Source organism: Neopelma chrysocephalum, unplaced genomic scaffold, assembly GCF_003984885.1.
Source record: "Neopelma chrysocephalum unplaced genomic scaffold, ASM398488v2 Primary Assembly neopelma1_128, whole genome shotgun sequence".
Lineage (NCBI taxonomy): Eukaryota > Metazoa > Chordata > Aves > Passeriformes > Pipridae > Neopelma > Neopelma chrysocephalum.
The window spans coordinates 1402991-1424423 of record NW_020897790.1 but is presented as its reverse complement, the minus strand read 5'-3'; the positions used below and the strand labels follow the sequence as shown (position 1 = coordinate 1424423).

The window sequence follows — 21433 nt, the reverse complement described above, 5'->3', positions numbered from 1 at the left end:
CATATTAGGGGGACATGACAAGAGACACAAGCCCATGATCCTGTCCCCTGGCCCCGTGCTCACCCCGAGGACACAGCAGCAGTGCTGATGCAGTAGCACCAGATCCAACGCCCGGGATACAGCTGTGTCAGCTCTTCTATTGTCAACACTTTTCCTGACCTTCTGTCTCTGTTCAAAATATTACTTGGGTCCAAAAACACCTCCCCAAACAACCAGTCTTTCGTGCCTCTCAGCAAACAACCTTAATTTATGTGTAAACATCTCCGTGGAGGTCTTTATGGTACAGCTCCCTCCTTGAATTCTTTTTTGACACTTTAATTAAATAATATGGCAATGAAATGAGCAAATATTGTTTTCCAGCCCTATTTGCTACTCTGTGAGTGACTAATTACAGCTTTAAAAACACCTAAGTAAGACCAAGCAAGGTCTGAATGTCACACTCAGGTACCCAGGAATTGGAAGACAGCTGAATTCCGGCTCTCCCTGTACTCACCTCCCGGAGCCCCTGGGATATGCTTCAGAGGGAGCCTCAAATCTCTGCTTTTGAAACCTCTGTCTGGTATCCCACTGTGTGACTAAGTTCTTGGCAAGCCAAATCCAAACCCAAGGGCTGCTGCCACTGAAAGCAGCTGTCAAATGGAAATTAAATGTCCCTTGGGAATTTAATTTAAAGCTTAAATCCCCACCACAATTTCAGTTGTCTCATCCAGCAAGATGATATAAGACTTTGCTGACTTGACAAGCCAGCAGCAAACGGGTCAAGCAAGGCTGTCTGGTGGAGTGGCTTTTCAGGAGCTACTGGAAAAGGGTCAGGCGTGAAAAGCTGGAGCCTCCTTGCTCTAAGACCAAAAGGTGCATCCAGCAAGGGCACTGGGAACAGTGCTGGAGGCTATCGGGCAAAATTCCTGCAAAAATTTATCACCTCTCCTTCTTGCCCACTTGATTGGCAGAGCACTGCGTGGATGTCCTCTCGTGTTTTCAGTTCTCTGAGAGCTTTCAATCCTCATCCTGGCATTAAACTGTTTTTACCACCAACCAGGAGAAAGCAAAATGTGCTTCACCTCCCCACTTCAGCCTTCCCAGCCATTCCGAAGAGCAGCACGCTCACCAGGGGCGAGCTGGGGGACTTGTGATGGCATTGTCACCTGACAAGAGCCATCGCTGCGTAATCGCTTGGGGCTTTCCAAAAACTCCCCCCGACCGCCGCTGGGGTGCTGCCAGCGTGCTCCCTTTGTACGAGCTGGCAGCTCACTAACAGAACTATCGGCCCCGTTCGGAGCGCAAAATCACCATCAAATGTTCTCACTGAGCACACAGCGCGGTTTTCCTCCTTCCTGAGATACGCAAACCCGATACATCTAAAAAGATAAGGATTAAGCACAAATCTCTCAAAGGGTTGGGTTTCAAAAGACCCGACAAATGCTAAGGACCACCTGAAGCAGGAATTTGGCTTTCTAACATGGCAAAGGATGTCCGGGCTCTGCAGGCAGGACAAGAGCATCTCTTCCCGGAGACATCCCCTCCCAACTCGTGCCGCGGCTGGAACAATGCGACGGCCGCAGAGATCCCGGGCAGGAACCGGACCGTACCTTCGTGGGTAGGCTCTGGGTCGGGTGTCAGCGAGATGTCATCCAGCTCCCGCAAACAGAGCCATTCTCCATCCATCGACACTCGGAATTTGCAAAGATAGATGGTCTCCATGGCAGCCTGAGTGATCTTGTCTGTGGTGGGGGTTGGCATGTCGCTTTGAGGCGTCAGAGCAGACATGATGACTCAGCTGGTACAACAACAACGGGAGAAAAATAAGAACTAAAAATAAAAGCTTTCTGAAGAAGGAAATCAGAAATACCTTGCGATTAAAGGACAGATTGCTCAGGATCACAGAGGCTGCTCTGGCCTTTTCATGGATCAAGCAAGGTAAAAACGCTGCTCCTTCCCGCTCTGCTCTGCCTCCCTCCTTTCCACCGACTGCCGTCTCCAGCTATGCTAGAGGCTATCGATCCTCAGCATCCACAGAAAACCTGGCTCCAGCATCAAAGGCAGGAGGGGAAAACAGGTCCAAAATACGAAAAGAAGGGGGAAAAAGCAGCCGAAGCAAAAAGAACGGGTTCCTCTGGTGATGACCCCAGCAAAAACAAAGGACGAACGGGAGGCAGATCTCCAGGTTTGCCGAAATCCAAGTGCTGGTGCCCGTCTCCCTGCGAAGCCCGGCAGTGCTGCCGGGATTGGCTGTGCGCAGTGAGCAGGGTGGTGACCAAAATGGCTGACTAATGAACTGAGCTGGGAATCCAGGCTCATGTGATCGCCCGCAATTCCCAGGATGCTGCCGAGGCGCCGCGGATGCAGGGACGGCGATGGGGCGCTCGTCACACGGCACCCCCTCTGCGGGCTGTGCTCGTCGAGCCGGGAGCGAGCAGAACGCCCCCCGCACTACAGAGCGGCAGCGCCAGCGGTACAAAGGCACATTTGTATTCCTTACACATCCCGGGATGCCACTACAGGAATTCAGTCGGCACCTTTGTTTTCACGGAAGGTGTGCGAGTCGCAGTTTGGGCTTTATTCGCTGTGCCACCTGCTCAAAGGGCACCTTGGAGCTGAGATTTCCCACGTGCAAAAAAGTGTTCGGATGCATTTATCATCTCAGGGAAACAATGAGGAAAATCATCTGGCTCTAAGCAGTTCAGAGACTGAGGAGGAAGCTCTTTCAGCAGAGCACATGCATATGGAAGAACAATGAGGGAGAACACCACAAACACAGCTGTGTGACCCAATCTTACACTTTAAAAACCTCACCTGAGAACTGGTGCTGCTCAGGTGAGGCAGATGAAGCAATATTACCTCTCAGGAGACAAAGAAACATGCTTTCAACCTCTCAAGAATAATATGACAGCACTGCATTCCCTGGTCCCTTCCCAGCTGTCTGAACCTCCTCTGCATCCCCATCCCACACTGCTCTGATTTCAGAGGACAAGCGCTCCCAGGTCACCAGACAGGCTTCTCATTCCTACACTGAGGTCACTATTGCTTCACCACCCACTTCAACTACAGTATCAGGCCACAATACATTCGCTTATCTGACTTCATTCCTGGGTGGCTCCAGCATATTTGAGGAGAGCAGATCCACAGCATCCACCTGAAGTGGATGGGCAGTCAGCCTTGGAGCAGGCTGTCACCAGAACTGTAAATTGGTGAGAACACATGACTGATACACAGGATGTGCATCTGTTTCCTAGGGATGTGAAACGCTAGAACAGGTCACTGGATGCACAACTCAGCACAGCAATGTATACAGCTTTTGGAAAAAGCACCCACTATGTAAAACCCTCATGAGACTGGAAAAAAGGGTGAAGAGCTGCTATTTCTGACAGACAAGAGGAAGCAGTTGCTTTCCGTGAACGCTTCCTGCCTGGTGCAGCACTTTTTGACTCAGCATCTCTTTCCCCCATTGGGCCAAACCCAAGCAGGCACCATACAGCCTGTTTTTACAGCCATGCCAAGGGGAATTATTTCACCACCAAGTTACTATTGCTCCTTCTCCACAAGAAAACAGAGTTTACAAACTGTGCTGAGTGTCTTAATTCATGTATTTACACACCCTTTCATCAGTGAGAGCCTCATTCACATTGCATCACTCCCAACTTTAAACCCAGACAAAGTGGCCGTGTACCACCACCAGCTACAGAACAGCTGCTCACCCTGTCTAACCTTTGGAAAGGGTCTACACAAGCAGCACAGGGGCAAAATAAACCCTTTAGAACCTACAAAGCACAGAAACTATTGCTCAAGCTATTATCCAACAGAGCTCATTATCAGACAGTTTAATTTCTTTGCTTTGAAGCCATTAGAAACACAAACAGCATTGGGTGTAACCCTGCAGCTCCCATTTCACAATCCCGGTCTTCAGCTGAACTCAGCTGGTAAGTGACCCCCACACCAGGATCACAGGGCAGGTCTGCTAAAGAAAATATCAGTAACTGTTCAACTTTCACTGGTTTGCTTTTAACATGAAGAAATAACGGAAGCCAGTCCGTCCCTTCCAGCTCAGTTCTATTTTCAGGCTCCTTTAGGCAATGATCCTGCTGCAAATACTCCATAGGGATATTTGAAGTACTTGGAAAATGTTTTTCAACTTTGATTATAAAACAAACAAACACACACACACAAAAAAAAAAAAAAGAGGAACTGACTTATTGACTTGTGACCTTTTTATCACCACCTGAAACCCACAAGAGAAACCTTTCCCTGTCCCCATCCTGTATCTCAAAATTATAGAGCAACAGAACCTTTAAGAAACAGAATAAAGGTATCAAATATTTGTGTTTTCATCAAGTCTTTCATAAAACTACCAGGCAACTCAAGGGTGCCTGACAAGGCTCCATCAGGGTTCAAGGATGGCCAATGGACAGAAGTAATGCAGGGATAAATGCAGAGAAGTTTTTCAGGATGAATCACTTTCTCCATCTCAAACCAGTCAGACAGCCTTGACTGGTCCTACGACCCCTCCTGTGAGCCACACTTTGGCACAAGCCCTTAGAGGCTTTGGCCAGATGGCAAAACAAGACAGGTTTTTGCCAAAATGTTTATAAGATTAAAGAATTACAAACTGACTGCCTTGAAATTTTAAGACTAACCACCTGAAAGCAAAGCACTTTGTCAGCCACCAGCATTGGAGAGCTCAACTGTACTGGCAAGTATTCACAAGTTGAATAAATTAGAATAATATAAGCAAAGAAACCCAAACAAATTCCCAAACCACCTTTTGGACTCCAGGGAGCATCTCCGAGTGTACTTTTACTACCAGAGCCTGCAAGCAAGCTGAGTTTCCATCATTAGGAGAAAGCTTTCCCTCGCTCAGTGTGTAGAGATTGTAAAGCAAAAAGGACAAAGCCACCTCTGACACGGAATGTAATCTAATAAGGTAAAATTAGCAACACAGCACCTACACAGCAAAGCCTGTTTCTGGCTCCTCTGCCACACAGATATGCACATTACCTCAAATACCAGCTACTTTGAACCCTGCAACCTCAAACAGGAGCGGGCAAAATGAAGTTTAACAACCAAAAAAACAGTGACACAATTTCTTAATTAATTACTAAGTGACAAAGTGGGTTCTGTTTACCTACTGTGAAATACAGAGATACTACTTAAGGATTCAAGTAACTCCCATAACTGAGGGTACAACTGAAAAATGGGAAGAAAAGGTCTACTTGAAGTATTGTGGCATTGTGTAGGCTTTCAGTGGGAGCAAGGAATGGTTTTGACTTTGTTTAGGTCTGGGGGGTTTTTTAGACAGCTTAATCAATTTGCTTTTACTGTATTTAAGAAGTATTTTAAGGTTTTACTGCAGCTCAGCACATTTAAGTAAATCTTCTTGCTCCTTCTGTCTGAAACCATCTGTAACAAACAAGCAGGTGCTGCTGGCCTGAAAAGCTTTTGCAGTCTCCTTCCCTAAGCAGCTGTGGCCTTCACCTGATGATTGGAATCAGGTGAGAATCAGAGAACAGTTTAATGACTGTGTTTTAACAGGAAAAAAAATACTTGAAATAAACCTCCAAAATACTGTGAAATATTGGCTTTTTGGTGTAGTGGCCACTGCCTCACTGTAACACATAAGACTTTGCAGCAGAACCCACTGCTCCTGCTGCTCCTCTGTGATGAGCAAATGAAAGCTGCTTTAAAGATGGGAGAACTGAGAAAAACCAAAACAAGAAAAAACAAGAGATGATGAAAACAAGATTTAAAGACAGAGTTGGCCCCAGGAGAAACAGAGCCCAATACACCAAATAGATGATGATCCCTGTTCCCCTCAGACACTGCAAGCACAGCATCACAACCACAGAGTATTCCGAGCTGGAAGGGACCCACATCAGCCAGTCCCTGAGCAGACCCTGACACACGACATTGCACAGGCAGCTGTCACCTCCATGGCTGAAAAGAACAAAGGAACTTCAATATGCATTTTATAAAGGTTTTTCACAAAGCTTGCACCAACAGGCACCACAGAGTAAGGCTGACACAGGATAAAGCACTGCTCAACCACTGAGCCTCTCCACTCCTTGTGAACAAACGCTCAGTGATGCTCTGGTTTCTCCACATCTACACAGGAGCCTTCTTACAACCAAGTTTGACCAGATCTGAATATTGTTCTTCAAGTCTTCTTTTCCATCAGAAATAGCTCAAGCCCTGGCATGCACATCACAGGGTTTACAGGGGATAAAGATCACCTGATTAGGAAAAAATTACAAGGAAAAAAAGAAGGTTTTGACAGGGAGCTGTCAGTTCCAACAATTTACCAGGGAGGGACTTTGGACTGTGGACAAAAGTTGGCACTCACAGACAGTCCTTCATAGAGCTCAGAGCAAAGTCAGGGCATTCCATCTCCTCTTGGCATTATAGGCATGGACTTCTTACCTCAGTGGTTACAGCTCTGCTGAGTAATGCCTTTCAGTACATCAGCTTCCCAAGGAGAAACAAACAAATACCTACTCCAAAAATATCAGCTCCTGTGTGAGTGAACGCTTACCTGGGACAGGAGGTGGCAAAGCAAAGGCCAAAAGCTCAGTCACACACACCCTGGCCCCAGCCCAGAGAGAGGATGAAGCCGCTGGCTATTTTCAGAAAGGATGAAAAAGGGAAGATGGAAGATCCCTTGTACATAAACTCACGAGTGTAGTTTTTATTTTACTTTAAAGCACACCCAACTACTTCATAGTACTCCAGCTTACCCAAATACACCACAAGAATATCACAAAGAATCTTACAAAGCAGAAAACTATTTGCCACCCAACACACCCCACACAGCGATGCACTTCAGCCTGCTCACGTCTCCAGCGTGCTGTGCCTTTGCCTCGGATTTTTTCTCCCTGCCAGCACCAGGAGGGAGCCCGAGCGGGAGTTCCCCAGCCCCTAACTCCATCCTGAGCCCAGGACAGCCTGTTTGATTTCAGAGGCCGGCACCAACTCTCCCCAAAGGGCGCAGAAAGGACTCTCAGGAGGGCTGGTTTTACTGACCTGCTGGGCCAGCACGGCTCACACACACACAAACCGCCTCCTTCCGAGCTCTCACTGTCCCTTCTTCAGCCAGTCCACGCCCGCTGCCCTTCCCTGCCGCCGGGGAGCAGCCAGGCCCCCTCAAACCCTGCGGCTCCCTACGAGGCAGGGGCAGCTTTCGGGCGGACACTTCCATCGCCGCGGGTGCCGCGCCCTCCCCCGCCCGGAGCGCTCCGGGCAGGAGCATCCCCGGGAGCGGCGCTCAGGGACCCCCGGCCCGCCGCCCACCGCCGGCCGCGCCCCGCGGGAGCCCCCGGCACGGGAAAGCCCCGCCGTACTCACGGGCTCCGTCCGGTCCCGGGTAGCTCAGCACCAGCACGGGCAGCGAGGCCCCGCCGCGGGGCGCCGGGGGTGTCCAGAGCGCGGGCGGCGCGGCCGCGGCGCCGCCTCCATGGCCGGGGTACAGCAGGAAGAACGGCGGCGAGGAAGGGCGCGCCTCCTCCTCCTCCTCCTCCGCTGCTGCCGCCACCGCCTCCCCGGGCTCGGCCCGCCGCTCCATGCCCGCGGGCAGCTCCGCTCCGGCCCCGTCCCGGCAACTTTCGGCCGGCGGCGGCCGCGCTGCCCGCTCCGCCTCCGCCATCGCCGCCCGCTCCCGCCCCGCCCCGGCCGGGAAGCGGCGCCGCGGCCGCCCCATCCTCCGCCCCCGGGGCCGGGGATGTGCTCCGGGAGCGGCTCTGCCCGGCGCGGGGGGAGCGCGGGGTGACACATACACCGACAGCCAGATCTCGAGGGGCTCTTACCCAAGAAGCGAAGCCGTTGCACCGTGTGCTGCCTCCCCCCGGCATGGACAGCGGCGTTCTCTGATCCTGGGACAAAAGGCGACAATACAAAGTCCAAGTGTATTCCTTAACATTAAAACTGTCAAATAGATTGTCTTTCAGAAGACAGGGATAAACACAGGGCAGTTAATGTGAAGGGTAGCGTTGTCAGCAGGCAGGCAGCACATAAATCTGCCAGTTTTAAAGAACACCTTTGGTGCACTCAGGTTAAGCTGAAACACACGGCTGCTTTCTTTTCGAATCTCACATTAAAACTGCAAAAGCAAAGGCAACTGTAAAGGCAACTGATTTCTGGAGGCTGATTTTCCAGCGCTGCCCCAAGTCACGCAACATGCTGCAACTAATTCAACAGATGCTTTAATCCATTTTACAAATCTCACAGTGGAAGGTTTGAATTTCTACTTGCTAATGAGAGTAAAGCAATGTCCATCCAGACTGTGTCTGATGGGGTATTATGGAACACAACTAGGAAAGCATTAACAAAACTTAAGGCAGCAGCAGATGTATTTCCATGTGAGATAGTTAATATATTTTCCTCGCCCTGTATAAGTAGAAATTCCAGGCTGTGATACAGAAAGCATTGTCCCCCCTCTGCCATTGTACTCTGTACAAAGACAAAAGAGCAGCTCATACCCTAGAGGTTCCTACACTCTGCCTATGTCATTTTAAATATGAATCACTTCCATGCAAGTGCAGGCAGGACTGACTATCCCTTAGATCACCCTGCTCCAGGTGAGTGGGTGCAGAGGACCTGAACAGGTACCTCCATGGCTGTGGGGGCAATTGAGGTGAGGCAGAACTGTTACCTGAGGTGAGTCCCAACCAGCATTAGGGGCTGCTGAGGCCAACAGTCCTCTCCAAGCAGCATCCTGGCCAGGACAAGTGCCATCCCACAGCTGAAGCTTGTCCTTGGCAGTGTCAGCACCTTCTCCAGAAACCGTGCTGGAAAAGGAAAAAAGCAGCATTAAGTTGGCTCCACTTCTTGCTTATTTTCCTGATCATTTTCTATGATCCTTCCCTGATTTTACATGTGTGCATTTTCATTGGGATTTTCAAACCTGTTTGCCACCAGGGATTTCCCTTTGGCACAAGTATTTCTTAGAGCAGCAGTAGCATCCCCCCTCCCATGGGGTCAATAATCCTGGCCTTCTCATGATCGCTGATACATAAAACCATACAGGAACGATATTGATGGCTTTGTCCAATCTCTGAACTAACCAAGTGGACATAATGCCCAGTTAATCTTCATTAAAGTGGGAGCCATGCTGTGCCATCTGCCGGCAGCCAGCGCCGGGCAGCTGACACGCCGCGTTCCCTCCGGCCTCCAGCCTTAATCCCAGTATTTCTGGGGAGCGTGTCTGTAATGGCACGCTAATTGGTTATTTCCCTCATTTACTGCTCACATGGAAGTTGGCAGAATTTTGCTTGCCAGCTGCCTGGAGCTTTCCAAGGAAGCAGAGAGCCAGATCCATCAAAGACCCTGAGTGAGCCCTTCATTTTTGTACCAAGTGTGAAACGTGCACGAGCAGGTGCAGTAGTAATGAGATCAGGGAGCACCTCTGCTGGATATTTTCCACAACCCATGTGATGCCTGTTACACAACACCGTTCCTCCCCCAAAAAAGCACCTAAGCTGTTTTTTTTTCCAGCACCTTACCTCTTACTGACCTCTTGGCAAAGCCTCCAGAACCTAGCTCAGTGTTATCAGTGGCAACCTCCATCACAGTCACAGTTCCCAGTGGAAAAAGCTCTAGTTCCCTCCTCAGCAGGGCTGGGACCCTTCTCCCTGGGAAAGGGCAGCCAACACTATTGATTGCTGCCAGAATAAGGGCAGATGAGTGAGCACAGGTGAAGGACATTTATCCCCACAGCTCAAAGGTTACACATCTCACCTCTGGCCATCAGGGTACAGAGAGCACTGCTCTAACTAGAAGATTTGTTCAGTCTATCTGGACACAGAAGGACTGATCCCATCTGTCCAGCTTAAGCTTATTAACCACCAGCCTTGAAAATTCCCAAAATATTCCCGAGACAGCAATGAACAGCATGTTCCTGCCAGGAACAGGCCTGGGGTATAAAGCTTTACATCGGAGCCCTATAGAAGCATATTTCACTTGCAGAGGATGAGCAGAGCACCTGCATGTTTGAATTACAGCACCTGGCCTGGCACAGGGTCAGGTACACACACTCACATCTTGGCTTCCCCCACTGAGCATCACACACACAGAAAAAACCCGTGATATGCACTGACATTTCTTGGCAATTACTCTCCTTAATTTCATATGGGAAACTAACACTTTTCACATGGTACTGGCAAACAAACCAAGGCATGGGCTCCCCAGACCTGTTCCAGACCAAGTACAGGTGTTGCCTGAGACAATTTTTGTTAAACTTCAGAAAAATTAATCACTTTTTCCTCCTTTACAGCCTGGACTGGAAATGGCCACTCACAGTCAGCTCCTGGCAAGAACTTGACATGGGGTTAAAATGCATTTACCCACCAGAAGGCATGGAAGTATTCCTAACATCCTGAAAGTTTACTTGGCAGCTGAAGACATCACACCTTACCCACTTGTCCTGCAGCTATGCTACTTAGTCCTGTAGCAGCAGACAACAGTTAGCATTTATCATAGGTGAAGTTAATGTGTTATAACAGACAGGTAGGAGATCCAGACAAGTCCTTGCTTGGCTTCTCACTGCACTCAGGAGGGGAAACACTATTTTAGACCACATGGAATTAAGTAATTTAAGACAACCTAAAAGTAGTGCTCATACATTTAAGAACTAATAAAAGAGTTAATTAAAATAATACCATAACCACATCTCTCCTTCTGCAGCTCGACACAGGAACAGGATGGACCAGAACACAACAGCAAAAAGGAGAAGACAGTCAGAGCTCCTGAGCCCCCTTCTCAAGCCACCCTCAGGAGATCCATCTATTCCATCCCATCTCCCCACCAATCTCACATGGCCCATTTCACTCCCTTTGCTTGACACATCACTTGCAACCTCTCAAGGTTCCCTGTTTATGGAAACATGACAACACCACAACAGAGGAAAATACCTTAACACATGGGCAAGTGTGCAAAGTGCCCCGTGCCACTTGGAGATGGCACCTTCTGAAAAAAAAAAAAAAAACAAAAAAAACAAGTACCACCCCACCCCCAACTTCCTTAAGAATAAAATTCACAACATCCTTTACAAAACTTTTATTGGATTCAGGACTGCTACTGGCAGCTCTTATAGAAAAGTGAGTGTCACTTGAGCTTCCTGCTCTTCTTGACGCCGGCGCGGATGCCCGACAGCTCCCCAGCATATCTGTGCAGCTCCCTGCGCACCTCCCGCACCTGCCCCTTGCGGCGGATCTTGGCGCGACGGAACTTCTCCCGATGCTTCACCCTGGGGTTGCGATCGATCTTCCTCCTTTTGGGCGTGAGGCCTTTGTTCTTGATCATCTGGTAGGTCACCCCCCTCTTTTTACTGGGATCCTCTCCTTCTGGCACTGCTTCTTCTCCAAGCACATCTTCATCTCCAGGTCTCGTCCTCTTGAGTGCCAGCTTCTCCTCCATCATCTTGTAGTATTTTAGGGCAGCCTCCTCATCCAGCTCCGACTCACCTGACGACTCAGAAGCAGCAGCAGCCTGGCCATTAGCAAGTGCAGAGGCATGTTTTGATTTGTTTTTCTTGCCATCCATGGTGAGAAACACAGCAAACTTGTTTTCCTTCCTTAACCTCTCTTCCTTCTTGTCATAGTAGCTCCTCAGAAGCACACGGACCTGCGGGGATAACTTCTGGTCTATGACAGCAAGGTCATTGATGATATTTCTGTAAGCCACCAGCCGTTCAATGATGGGGTGACTATGAACCGGCACCCTCTTGGACTTCAAAACCAGATAGAAACTGATATTGGCACAGTAGTTCAGGTACAGATGATACTTGGTCTGCAAATAGCGACTGCCCTTCCCTTGGGGGATAGTGCCGTCTTTGACCATCTGCAGCAGTGGGTGCAGCTCATCCTTGAGCTCCATAAGCTTCACTTCCAAGTCCTCCATCAGCTGCAGGAGCTCAGGGGACTCCTGCTTCAGCAGCTTCAGCTGCTCCTTCTTGGAAAGGGCTTGCAGATCCTTGTCAATCTTCTGTCCCGTGCTATCGTGGGTTTTGCGCTGCTCAGCCAGGTAGCCCTGAATCATATCCAGCCCATAGTCATCCTCCCCCAAGTCCTGCACTAACCGCCTCTGGATCACCTGAGCCTCCTGCTCCTCTTCCTCCTCCTCAGCATCGATCTCCTGCTGGCTTCGCTTGCCCTTGGCCTGGGCATCACTCCCGTAGTCCGTGTCATAGTAGAGCTGCTTCCGCTGGCCCCAGGAGAGCTCGTGGGGGAGCTTGGTGTCCGGACGCTTCTCCTCCAAGTCGCTTTCCATGGACAGGTCCCCATCTTCATCCTCAACGTCATTTTCCTCCTCCTCACCTTTCCCATCCTCATCTTCCTCCGCATCTCCATCCTCATCCTCCTCTGCGCTGTGGTCCACGAAGAGACCCACCCCCTGCGTCTCCTCCTCCTCCTCCTCGCTGTCCTCCTCGGGCAGCTGCAGCCCCAGCACCTCCTCCTCCTCCTCCTCGTCGCCGCTGTCCCCGGCCTCCTCGCCGCTGTCCAGGGCTGCCATCACGGCTCGGAACTGCGCCTCGTGGAACTGCTCCACGTCGTCCGCCAGCTCCTCGGGGCCGGCGCTGCCTCGGGGCGCCTCGTCCAGCCCATGGTCGGGCTCGGGGGACTGTGCCGGCGGCCGCAGGACGGTGCCGCGCCGGGTCCGCATGGCTCCCGCGGCTCCTCCGGCTCCTCCACACCGCCCCTTCCGCTTCCACCGCTCTCCTTCCGCTGCTCCGTCCGGCAGCTCAGCCCGGCCCCTTCCCGTTCCAGGTCCCGAGCGCGATCGGCCCCACGCCCACCGTGAGATGGTGATGCCCCCCGCAGCCCCCGGGGAGGGGGTTCCGGCCGTGGCAGCTCTCAGCAATCAGTGATGCCACGTGGAAAAAGAGGGGGGGAAAAGCCTTTTTTTCCTCCTCGGGGGTTTTTCTTCCCCTAAAAGCACAGCCCCATACCGTTGCTGTCTGTGTGGTCATCTTGCACGGGGGGGGGGAACACATGGAAAATACACCTGACACTTGAATCCACCTCTGCACTCCTTGGACCCATCCTTGTATGCAAATAGATCCATGTGTCCCAGACAAGAAGCAATTGTGATTTTTCAACACCCGGGGACTCACATCGGGAGGGTTTTTAAGGCAATCTCTACTTATACACCTTTGAATTCTCATCCTGTGTTTGTGTGTACCTGTCATCCATCTCAGAGCACCCAGCCCAGCCTCCCAGCTTTCCCAAGGGAAAATTCACGTTATTACTCAGCCACATGGAAACAGGCTGCTTTGGAAAACTACAGGCAGCCCTTCCAGAAGAGCAGCCGGAATCACATTAGTGTATTCCGAGCTCAGAAACCCAGAACCTGATAAATTAAGCACCCCCACGTCCCAGCAAGAGCAGTTCTGTGTTCAGGAAGTGCAGGTGCTTTTTTTCTCTCACCACAGAACAGGTGCAGTTGTATTTATAAATGCTCCTGTCCACCTCTCCATAGAAAAAAAAATATGTCAAGCAAATGTTCAAATTAACAGAGTGGTGTGCAAAACTTGACTCACTTTTTGGTGATTCATTTGGATTCTGGTCGATCTGATGGCAGACAGGTCTCATTTCTAACTTTGATACGCTCCTGGGTATGATATGACCTCTGGGTCAAAACTTCCTTGCACAAAAGCAGGTTTTCTCTCAGCTGCCTTTTTCAAACCTGTCCCTGCTGGTTTTCAGCCATCACCTCCCTGAACACAGACCTGTAGAAGAAAGAGCAACAAGAATAAGTTGGGTTTGGTGTCATTTAATTTCTTAGCCACTCCTTGGGGGAAGTTCTCACTTGATACTGGTTGGCCACTAAATGCAGCTGTCCCTGGTGATCAGGCTTTGTCATCTGGCTGCTCAATCCTGCTGGGTTTTTGTGTGACTTACCAAAACCTAGGACTCCCTCGTTTCCCTGACCCTGATAGTTACCATCTAACTGACCTCATTTTGTTTCAAATCTGGCCTTTCAAAATTCAGAGCCTTAACAAAAGACTAACTTGCACTTGGACTCTGATGGATTTTAATGGCATTGACACATTGTCTCTCAACCCAAAGTTTATTTCCAAGAGCAGAAAACAGTGTACAGACATCTGAACCCTGTCCAAGACTTGCTGAAAACACCATTCACTTCTGGAGAAGCTGGATATGTCCTCCAGCACGAGTTAGTTCAGGCAGTTACCAGCTGCTGCTCAAGCCAAAGCAGTCTGTTGTGAGCATCAATGGAATCATTGCTATCAACACAATTATCAGTGAATGCTATGGGGTCTGTTTTAATCCATCATTTTCCTGGCATCCCAGTGAGAAAGGAGGAGCGAAGGGAAGCATAGGACAGACTGCTTGTGGATGGTGTGTTGTCTGGAGAGACCCCGTGCCCTGGTGTCATCCTCCTCACCTGTCACAGCAAGGACACACACAGACAACTATTCTGCCTCACTTCATTCAGGCACTTGCTCAGCTTCTTACCTGGAAAATCCTAGTTCAGCCTGTCAAGACCCGGCTGGAGGCACAGGACAAGTAAAAGGAGACTGAGACTGCAAGCCTGGCTCACATTTCTTTTCCAATGCTCAATTATTCCTCCACTGGCCTCTGCCCCTCAGGGAGGTTGGTAGTCCAGCTCCCCACTCAGCCAGAAATGGAGCCTGGACTCATGGACTGCCAGTCCCTTGCCAAAACATCTGCTTGCCCAGATAAATTTTTTGGTAATTCAAAATGTTACCCACTAAAAAGGGCGGAGTCCATAGAAGTAACAGTCCATAAAACAGACCTTCCTCTCAAGAGCTTGCAATCTTGCTAGAAACCCCAGAGACATGCAGGTGGCTGAAGGGGACTAAAAATAGCTCTCATGTCACCATATCCAGACCGAAGGGACTGTACGCACACGTGTAGATTTAGCAACCGAAATCCAGATATGCTGAACACCAGCAGCCAGGGAAAACCACCGAAATCAACAGAAACACAGAACATAACTGCTCAGTCTCTGCCTTGGGGTTGAAAGATACTCAGGTGCCTCTGCTTGGAATTTCCCAGTGACATATTTTTATTAGTGTATTTTGGCAAAGCAGACCAGACCCAGCTTCCTTTGCATGTGCTTTATCCTGGTGCCTGCTTTCTCCCCTTCTTGGATAATTCTAAGAAAATGCTTTGTTACAGAAAAGGGCGACTGAAGCAAATAGTGCTTTAAACAGACACCCCCACCAACCCAGGTGAGCCAGGTTTATTTACCTTCTGCAAAAGTGGGGCACAGGGAACATCTTGTCACTGCCTCAGAGAGCACTGCACACAACTGTTGGCAACACCTTCTGAGAGGGGGAGAGGAAGCAAACCCGAATCCTGCCCTCCTGTAGATGTATCCCTGATGAGAAAACAGGGTTTGTAAAGAGCTATGGCAGAACCCAATGCCCTGCAAGGAGCTGGGCGGTCACCCATCCTCACCCCCCCAGCTCCCTCACTCACCTTGCACATGGGCACTGCTGATGTAACCTGAAAGCTCATTGCATCAGGCAGCTGCAGAGTGAGATGTTTGTGCTTGGAAAAGCTCAGAGCAGAGAATCAAGGGTCTTGGAAGAACCCCAGGGTTGGGGACCCAGCCTGTGAAAAGGGAGGACAGCCTGCAAGGTGACAGGAACTGGGATGCCTGGCAGCATTGCCTAATGACTTCAGCCTCTCAGAGAAGCCTGGCAAGGGCAATCAGGCCCTTGCTAAGACTGGACTTTCCTTAAAAAGTGGCCTTTTCTGCACCAGACACATGCAAATGCTACAGGGACAGCTCTGGCCATTGCAGGTTACATTGGAACATTTGCGTTTCAGAGTTCCAGAAGTGATACTAAATCTGGGACAAAAGAAATCCCGGTCCTCTCCAGTATCTCCCTCCTTCAGGAAAAGTCTGCATGCCCAGTACCTCAGGATTTGGTTGGGACCTGACTCAGGACCTCTCACCACAAATCCCATGGAGTCCCTTTTCCATTCTCAAGGAAATACACTCCTGGATGCAGTGGGCAGAGCTGGTGGAAGAGCTCAGCTTGGCCCCAGAGCTGCTGTTGGCTTTACCTCTTTCACCCCTCCCCTCTCATCTTGCCTGCTTTGACTGCAGGCTCTCTGGGGGCAGGTCAGGCCCTTAATACAGGTTGGCACACAGCTGGTCCAAACAGGACTCACTTTGAAGCCTGAAGTAGTTTTTTAGTATGACTTAAGTGATCTTTTAAGTCTAGTTTCTCACAATTAGGAGCCAGAGCTGTGGCCCTTGGACTTTCTTACTTAAGACTGGCCCTGATGGCAAGATGTCCCCCAAGGACCAGAGTGGTTTTGCACCTCCTCGCACTCAAGCAGCTTCATTGCCTGTTGGAGATGAACAGGAAAAAATTGCTCAATAAAAGCACAACCCCCTGCCCCCTTCCCCTCTGAAAGCCAGAGGTCTTGGTGCACTCACACACCTGGTTTCCGTCCCCAAAGCCACATTTCCCGGTGTCGGTGCAGCCGGCTGGGCTGTTTATTTTAGGAAACCCATTTGCACACACCCTTATAGGCAGAGACAGGCTCTGCGCCCACATTCTTCAAAAGAAGGGGAGGCAGGATGAAGAGCTCTTTGTTGCTGTGCGTGGCCTTGGCCGTCTCCTTGGGGATCATCCTTGTGGCAGGTAGGTGAAAAACTGGGATTAAGATATCACTGGCAGGTTTTGTGTAATCTACAACAGTCAAAGGTCCAAACTCTAAGCCTGCTCAAGCCATCATGGTTCAGTGATGCTTGGATGCCTCTGTGTGTTTCTGCACCAGAGCTGTGTGGGTTTAGTTGCTGCCTTGAGGACAAAGTGATGCCTAGCTGCAAATTTAAGCTTTGATGATTAGCCATTTCTTATCAGGTTGCTGAAGCAACAAACTGCCAACGTGCTTGCTTGCTTTTCTGCAGTGCTAGGGACCTTGCAAGACTTATGTGCTAGATTTAAAGGCTTCCAAAACCTTCCTGGTAATCCTGTCCTATGGCTACAGCCAACTTATTTTTGATTAAACGGTAGTTTGTCAGAAATCCAGTGAATTTCTTGGGAACTCTTGATTTGCAGTGAGGTCAGAGTGTGCTCCCAGCACACTCCTCTGTGTGGGTCTCAGGTCTCTGTGTGACAATCTGAAGCCATTTGTCAAGCACATGGTGCATCTGGTCTGCAGGATTAAATCAATGCTCAAAGATAACCATCCCAACACCATGGACAGCTGCATCCATGCATTTTCTCCAGCTTTTGGGAAAAGGCATCTTATTGCCTAACCAGGCAATTTTCTTGGGCTTCACAGTGTATCACAGGATGATCCAATACTGGAAAATGAGAAATTTTGTCCAAAAACCAGCTACATAAGTATTGAGGAGGAAGGTAATACCTTAGCACAGGATATCCAAACTGCAGACACTTAAAACAGCATTAGGAAGTTTTGTACTTAAATACCTTCTCCCCAGAGGGACTTCACTGGGTGGCATATGGAGATATTGCTGACAAAATTATATTTTTTGAGCACTGTAATTTTACTTGAAAAATAAATGGAGTTGCAGTAACTTTTACAGTGAAGCCAAGAGCATTACACAAGGAATTAAATCAGGACAGCATTTTTAGAGCGCATTCAAAAACCCCTGCATATGCATAAAATAGCTGTTAAACTAATTTTAGAATTAAAGCCTGCTCCCAAAGGCTTTGGGACAACCCCAAAGCCAATAGGATCCGACTTGAATATTGGCTTTGGATTAAGGGCTTGGAAAGAACTGCACACAACCTTATGTGGAATACAGCACAGACAGCAGAGGAAGGGCTGTGTGAAGGACAAGCCAGAGACCTTCCATGAGCCAAAAGAAAGACCAGGACAAGGAGCCAGGAACTAGAGAGGCTTTTGTGGGAAGCTTCTGCTTCAGAGAGAAGTGCTCACGTGGAGTGATGAGTTGGCAGAGAAGAAGCTTGCAGAGAAGGAAGCAAAGTGATTTTTTTCCCAAGCTAGAAACTCCACAGAGAATCTTCTCCAGCAGGTGTTCTGCTGCCAAAGGCAGCCAAGGCCACAGAAACAGCACTTGAAACCAGCAGGTGAACTCTAGGGTCACTCTGAGGCATCATTTCACACAGTTTTGTTGCCTTTGTCCCAGATATGGTGCCTGTAAGGATCTCAGCAAATCTGGAATAGGAGCTGATGAGACCAGTATATTCTAGGGGCCAGAAGGACCAAAGCTTTTAAGTCCAAGTGACTCCAAAGTCCTTTATAGACATGATTAACACAGATGTTTTCAGCCTATTTCTTCTTTCTCTCCATGATTAAACCAAGGGGCAAGCAGAGCAGGCAAGTCCATCTACTTGCACAGTAAGGCAGCACTGCACAACACCAGGGACATTCCAAAAACCTCTGAGTGACACATGGGATGTTTTAGCCTGTTTTGACTGAGTTTCATATTATGTAGCATGCTGACAGTGTGGGAAACATATTCAAAGAGAGAAGAAACAGCTTGGGTAAGAAAATCAGGACCAGAGTTTTCCCTGCAAACCACAAGCATCATCAGGGCCACCTGCCATTCCCTGGAATCAATCCAGGCGCTGTATTGGTGCACTCCTGGCATTCTCATCCCCTGGTTTTCTGCTAGAACAGTTTTCACAGCTTTTTTCCTTGACTCCGGGGTTGCATATGCTGTGCTTGCAGGGTACCCACTGGAGCCCAAGGATGAGGAGTATGTGCTGGTCAATAACAAGTGTCAGTGTGTGACAATGACCTCAAAGATCGTCCCCTCCAAAGACGACCCTGATCAAGAAGTCCTGGAGAGACACATACGTATCCTGTAAGTGGCAGACAAATACTTCATGGTGATGGTGTTCCCTTTTCTGTGCACTCTTTCCTGTGTCCTGGCACTGATAAAGGGAACAACTTGTCCCATGGGCTGCTTTCTGTGGTATCCTAAATACTTCCCTTTGTTTAGTGTTTTTCTACCTCACATGAACCTCTCTGGTGTTTGTCCCTTCAGATACAAAAAGCATGCCTATGTTTTAAGCACTCCAGTAGTAACTTCACAAAATAGGCTGAGGAAGTAGAGTGTAACATGTCAACAGCTGATCCAATCTAAAACCAGATGAGGCCCATGGCACTGGATACTTCCCTGTCTGACTGTAAGTCTGGGAAAATAGTTAAGGCGTAAACCATCAGAAAAGCTTAATGCTATGAGACAGATCTCAGTTCAAGAGTAGGACTTGGTCCTGTCCACTCACACAAACCTAGCAGAAGAGTGCATGTGTCTGGGGAACAAGGACCAAGTTCAGGCTCAGAGCTGCAGGATCTCTGATAGAGCTCACAACAGGAGAGCCACTAGTGAAACATCCCTGTCCATGTCCTGCAAGTCTCCCAGGCATCTGCCAGCTCAGAGTTTAACAGAAGCAAATTGTCACCTTGAAAGTGGCCCTCATGGGAGTTGCTGCAGTCCTCTTGGGAAGGGTCAGAATGGAAATAACCCAAGGAATTGGTTATTTCCAAGGAGATGGGAGTTTAGAATTGCTCACAGCAGAGAAGACCCTGTTCAATAAGCAATTTCCATGAGTGATTCTCCTCCCTCCTTTGCAGAGTCCCCCTGAAGGCTCGAGAGAACATCTCTGACCCCTTGTCCCCGCCCAGAACCAAGTTTGTCTACCGAATCTCTGAACTGTAAGTAAATAACTTAAGTTAGTAAATAACTTAATTTCCCAAGACTTAACCCACAGCAGCTCAAAAAGGTGCTTGAAGGCTGGGAGTTCCCATATAACACCTGGAAAGGCCACAGGACTCTGCTGGCTCCATCTGCAGATCAACAGGAAAGATTTGGGTTTCATCAGGGGCATGTTGTCATCACAACTCTTCACACTTGTTCTGTTCTCCATCTCTTGCAGCTGCAGAAACTGCAGTCCTGTAGAGGTTGATCTGGGTGGGAGGATCGTCCAGGCCCAGCAGGGCAACTTCTGTGACGAACCCGAGACCTGCTACACCTACGACAGAGAGCAGTGCTACAGCTCCCCCGTGCCTTTCCTGTACCAAGGGGAGGTGAAATATGTCCCAGCAGCTCTGACACCAACATCCTGCTATGCTGATTAGGTGAACCCCTGCTGTGCTGAAGCCTGGCTGCACTCCCTGTTCCCATCCCAGATACAGGTGTAGCACCGTAGTACCCAGGTGACAGTATCCCAAATACCAGTTCCTAAAGCAATGCCAGCTTGTCTCTCCACATTTTCAGCATCAGACTAGTGCCATCTCCCAAGAATAGCTCCTGGTTGTCATCAACTCTGTTCTCATATCCCTGGCACATACTTGCAATGCCAGTACATATCTCAGACACGATCACTATATAGACCAGATACAAATCAGTGACCCCCTTGAAGCCAAGGGAACCATACTGATTTACAGCTCTGGGGAACCTGTCCTTGACAGTCTCCTGTGTGTCTCCACCTAAGCAAGGCTGCCACAGACATGAGCAGGAATGTCTGTGCACTTCCCGAGCCATCTAAAGCAAACCTCTGCACTCCCTTCATGCAAGGCCTTTGATGGCATTAGCAGGATTTGTGCCACCCTTAGAAGGCTGTTGTACAACCATATTTTAGGGACAAGAGTTCACATTTCAAAGTTATTTTACAATTGATCATCCTAGACCCTTCTAGCACTTGGACATCAGCAAGCTTTTAGTTCTCACAGATTCAGAGAAGATCAAAAGATGCCGCTACCCTGAAGTGTTTTGCAGAGTTGCCAAGATCTCAGCTGTGCCAGGAATAGCCAGCTCTTCCGGGAGATGTTGGGCAGTTCACTTCCCATGCTGCTTCACTGCTACTGCTGCCTTCTTCCACCCCTGCTCCCACTTGAATTGTTGAAAAAAAAAAATCCACTTGGCTCAAGTTTCTTTTCTTCCTCACTTTGCATTTAAAGCTTAAAAAAATTCTATGAAGGGGGACATTAAGTGCAATAGCAGGACCCTGGTTTGGGATTCAGAATTGGAGTAACGAAATAGCAAAAACCTTATTCCTATAATTGTAGCTTCGTTACTGAAATATTCAATAAAATTTTGTCTGCATCAGTCTGTGTGTTTCAATTCAATAAGAAGGCATGAGACACAGCCAAGCCTATAATCATATTCTTTTCTCCTTCACAAGGAATCAAACTCTCCCTAAATAACTGCTTATACTTACAGGCAAAGTATCCCAACATCCCAGAATAGAAATATTTCCATGCACTTGCAGAAACCCTGACAGATTGGGGCTAAACTGGTTTATCATTATCTGCATCACTGAGCTGCTTCAAGGCCCTGTGAGTCAGGGCAGGATCAGAGTCCCAAAATCCAAACAGCACTTAAAATTACTGTTGAAACTGCAACTCACAGATCACGTATTTTCCTCACCCCTGAAAAAGTACCTTTAAGACAGGCAAGTTAGGGGACAGTCATTTACATATAAGGTATCTGTCCTGAGAAAAAAACC

At 49.0% G+C, this 21433-nt stretch overlaps 3 protein-coding genes across 14 annotated transcripts in view; 1 reads left to right on the top strand and 2 right to left on the bottom strand.

Annotated features, from left to right (window-relative positions):
- The window catches only part of RUFY3 (RUN and FYVE domain containing 3), a 32709-nt gene extending 23110 nt beyond the window's left edge, over positions 1–9599 (bottom strand). For 5 of the 12 annotated variants that reach the window (XR_003536699.1, XM_027698471.1, XM_027698473.1 and 2 more), the window contains exon 1: positions 7333–7560. Coding sequence is in view for 8 of the 12 variants with exons in the window: in XM_027698471.1 (XP_027554272.1) it covers positions 7333–7549 (217 nt within the window). In the remaining 4 variants the exon portion in view is untranslated. Of the gene's footprint in view, positions 1–1589; positions 2281–7332; positions 7561–7790; positions 7857–8635; positions 8772–9485 lie in introns of those variants that run through there. The other 7 variants (XM_027698472.1, XM_027698475.1, XM_027698476.1 and 4 more) reach the window with 7 other exon arrangements.
- A 1423-nt stretch (positions 9600–11022) lies between these two features.
- UTP3 (UTP3, small subunit processome component) lies at positions 11023–13522 on the bottom strand. The gene has a single exon (XM_027698484.1). It carries the CDS (start codon positions 12640–12642, stop codon positions 11086–11088), a length of 1557 nt encoding a protein of 518 aa, XP_027554285.1. The 5' UTR covers positions 12643–13522; the 3' UTR covers positions 11023–11085.
- Positions 13523–16421: 2899 nt separating this feature from the next.
- Positions 16422–21036, top strand: JCHAIN (joining chain of multimeric IgA and IgM). Its single transcript, XM_027698501.1, has 4 exons — positions 16422–16627; positions 18651–18786; positions 19560–19640; positions 19862–21036. Exons 1-4 carry the CDS (start codon positions 16564–16566, stop codon positions 20061–20063), a joined length of 483 nt encoding a protein of 160 aa, XP_027554302.1. The 5' UTR covers positions 16422–16563; the 3' UTR covers positions 20064–21036.
- The last annotated feature ends 397 nt before the right edge of the window (positions 21037–21433 follow it).

Bases quoted from the DNA above. Each gene is read 5' to 3' on its own strand.
- JCHAIN (XM_027698501.1), top strand. From the start codon at position 16,564: ATGAAGAGCTCTTTGTTGCTGTGCGTGGCCTTGGCCGTCTCCTTGGGG. The intron at 16,628-18,650 runs GTAGGTGAAAAA...CTGTGCTTGCAG, and splicing joins GGGGATCATCCTTGTGGCAG to GGTACCCACTGGAGCCCAAG. The intron at 19,641-19,861 runs GTAAGTAAATAA...CATCTCTTGCAG, and splicing joins GTCTACCGAATCTCTGAACT to CTGCAGAAACTGCAGTCCTG.
- UTP3 (XM_027698484.1), bottom strand. From the start codon at position 12,642: ATGCGGACCCGGCGCGGCACCGTCCTGCGGCCGCCGGCACAGTCCCCC.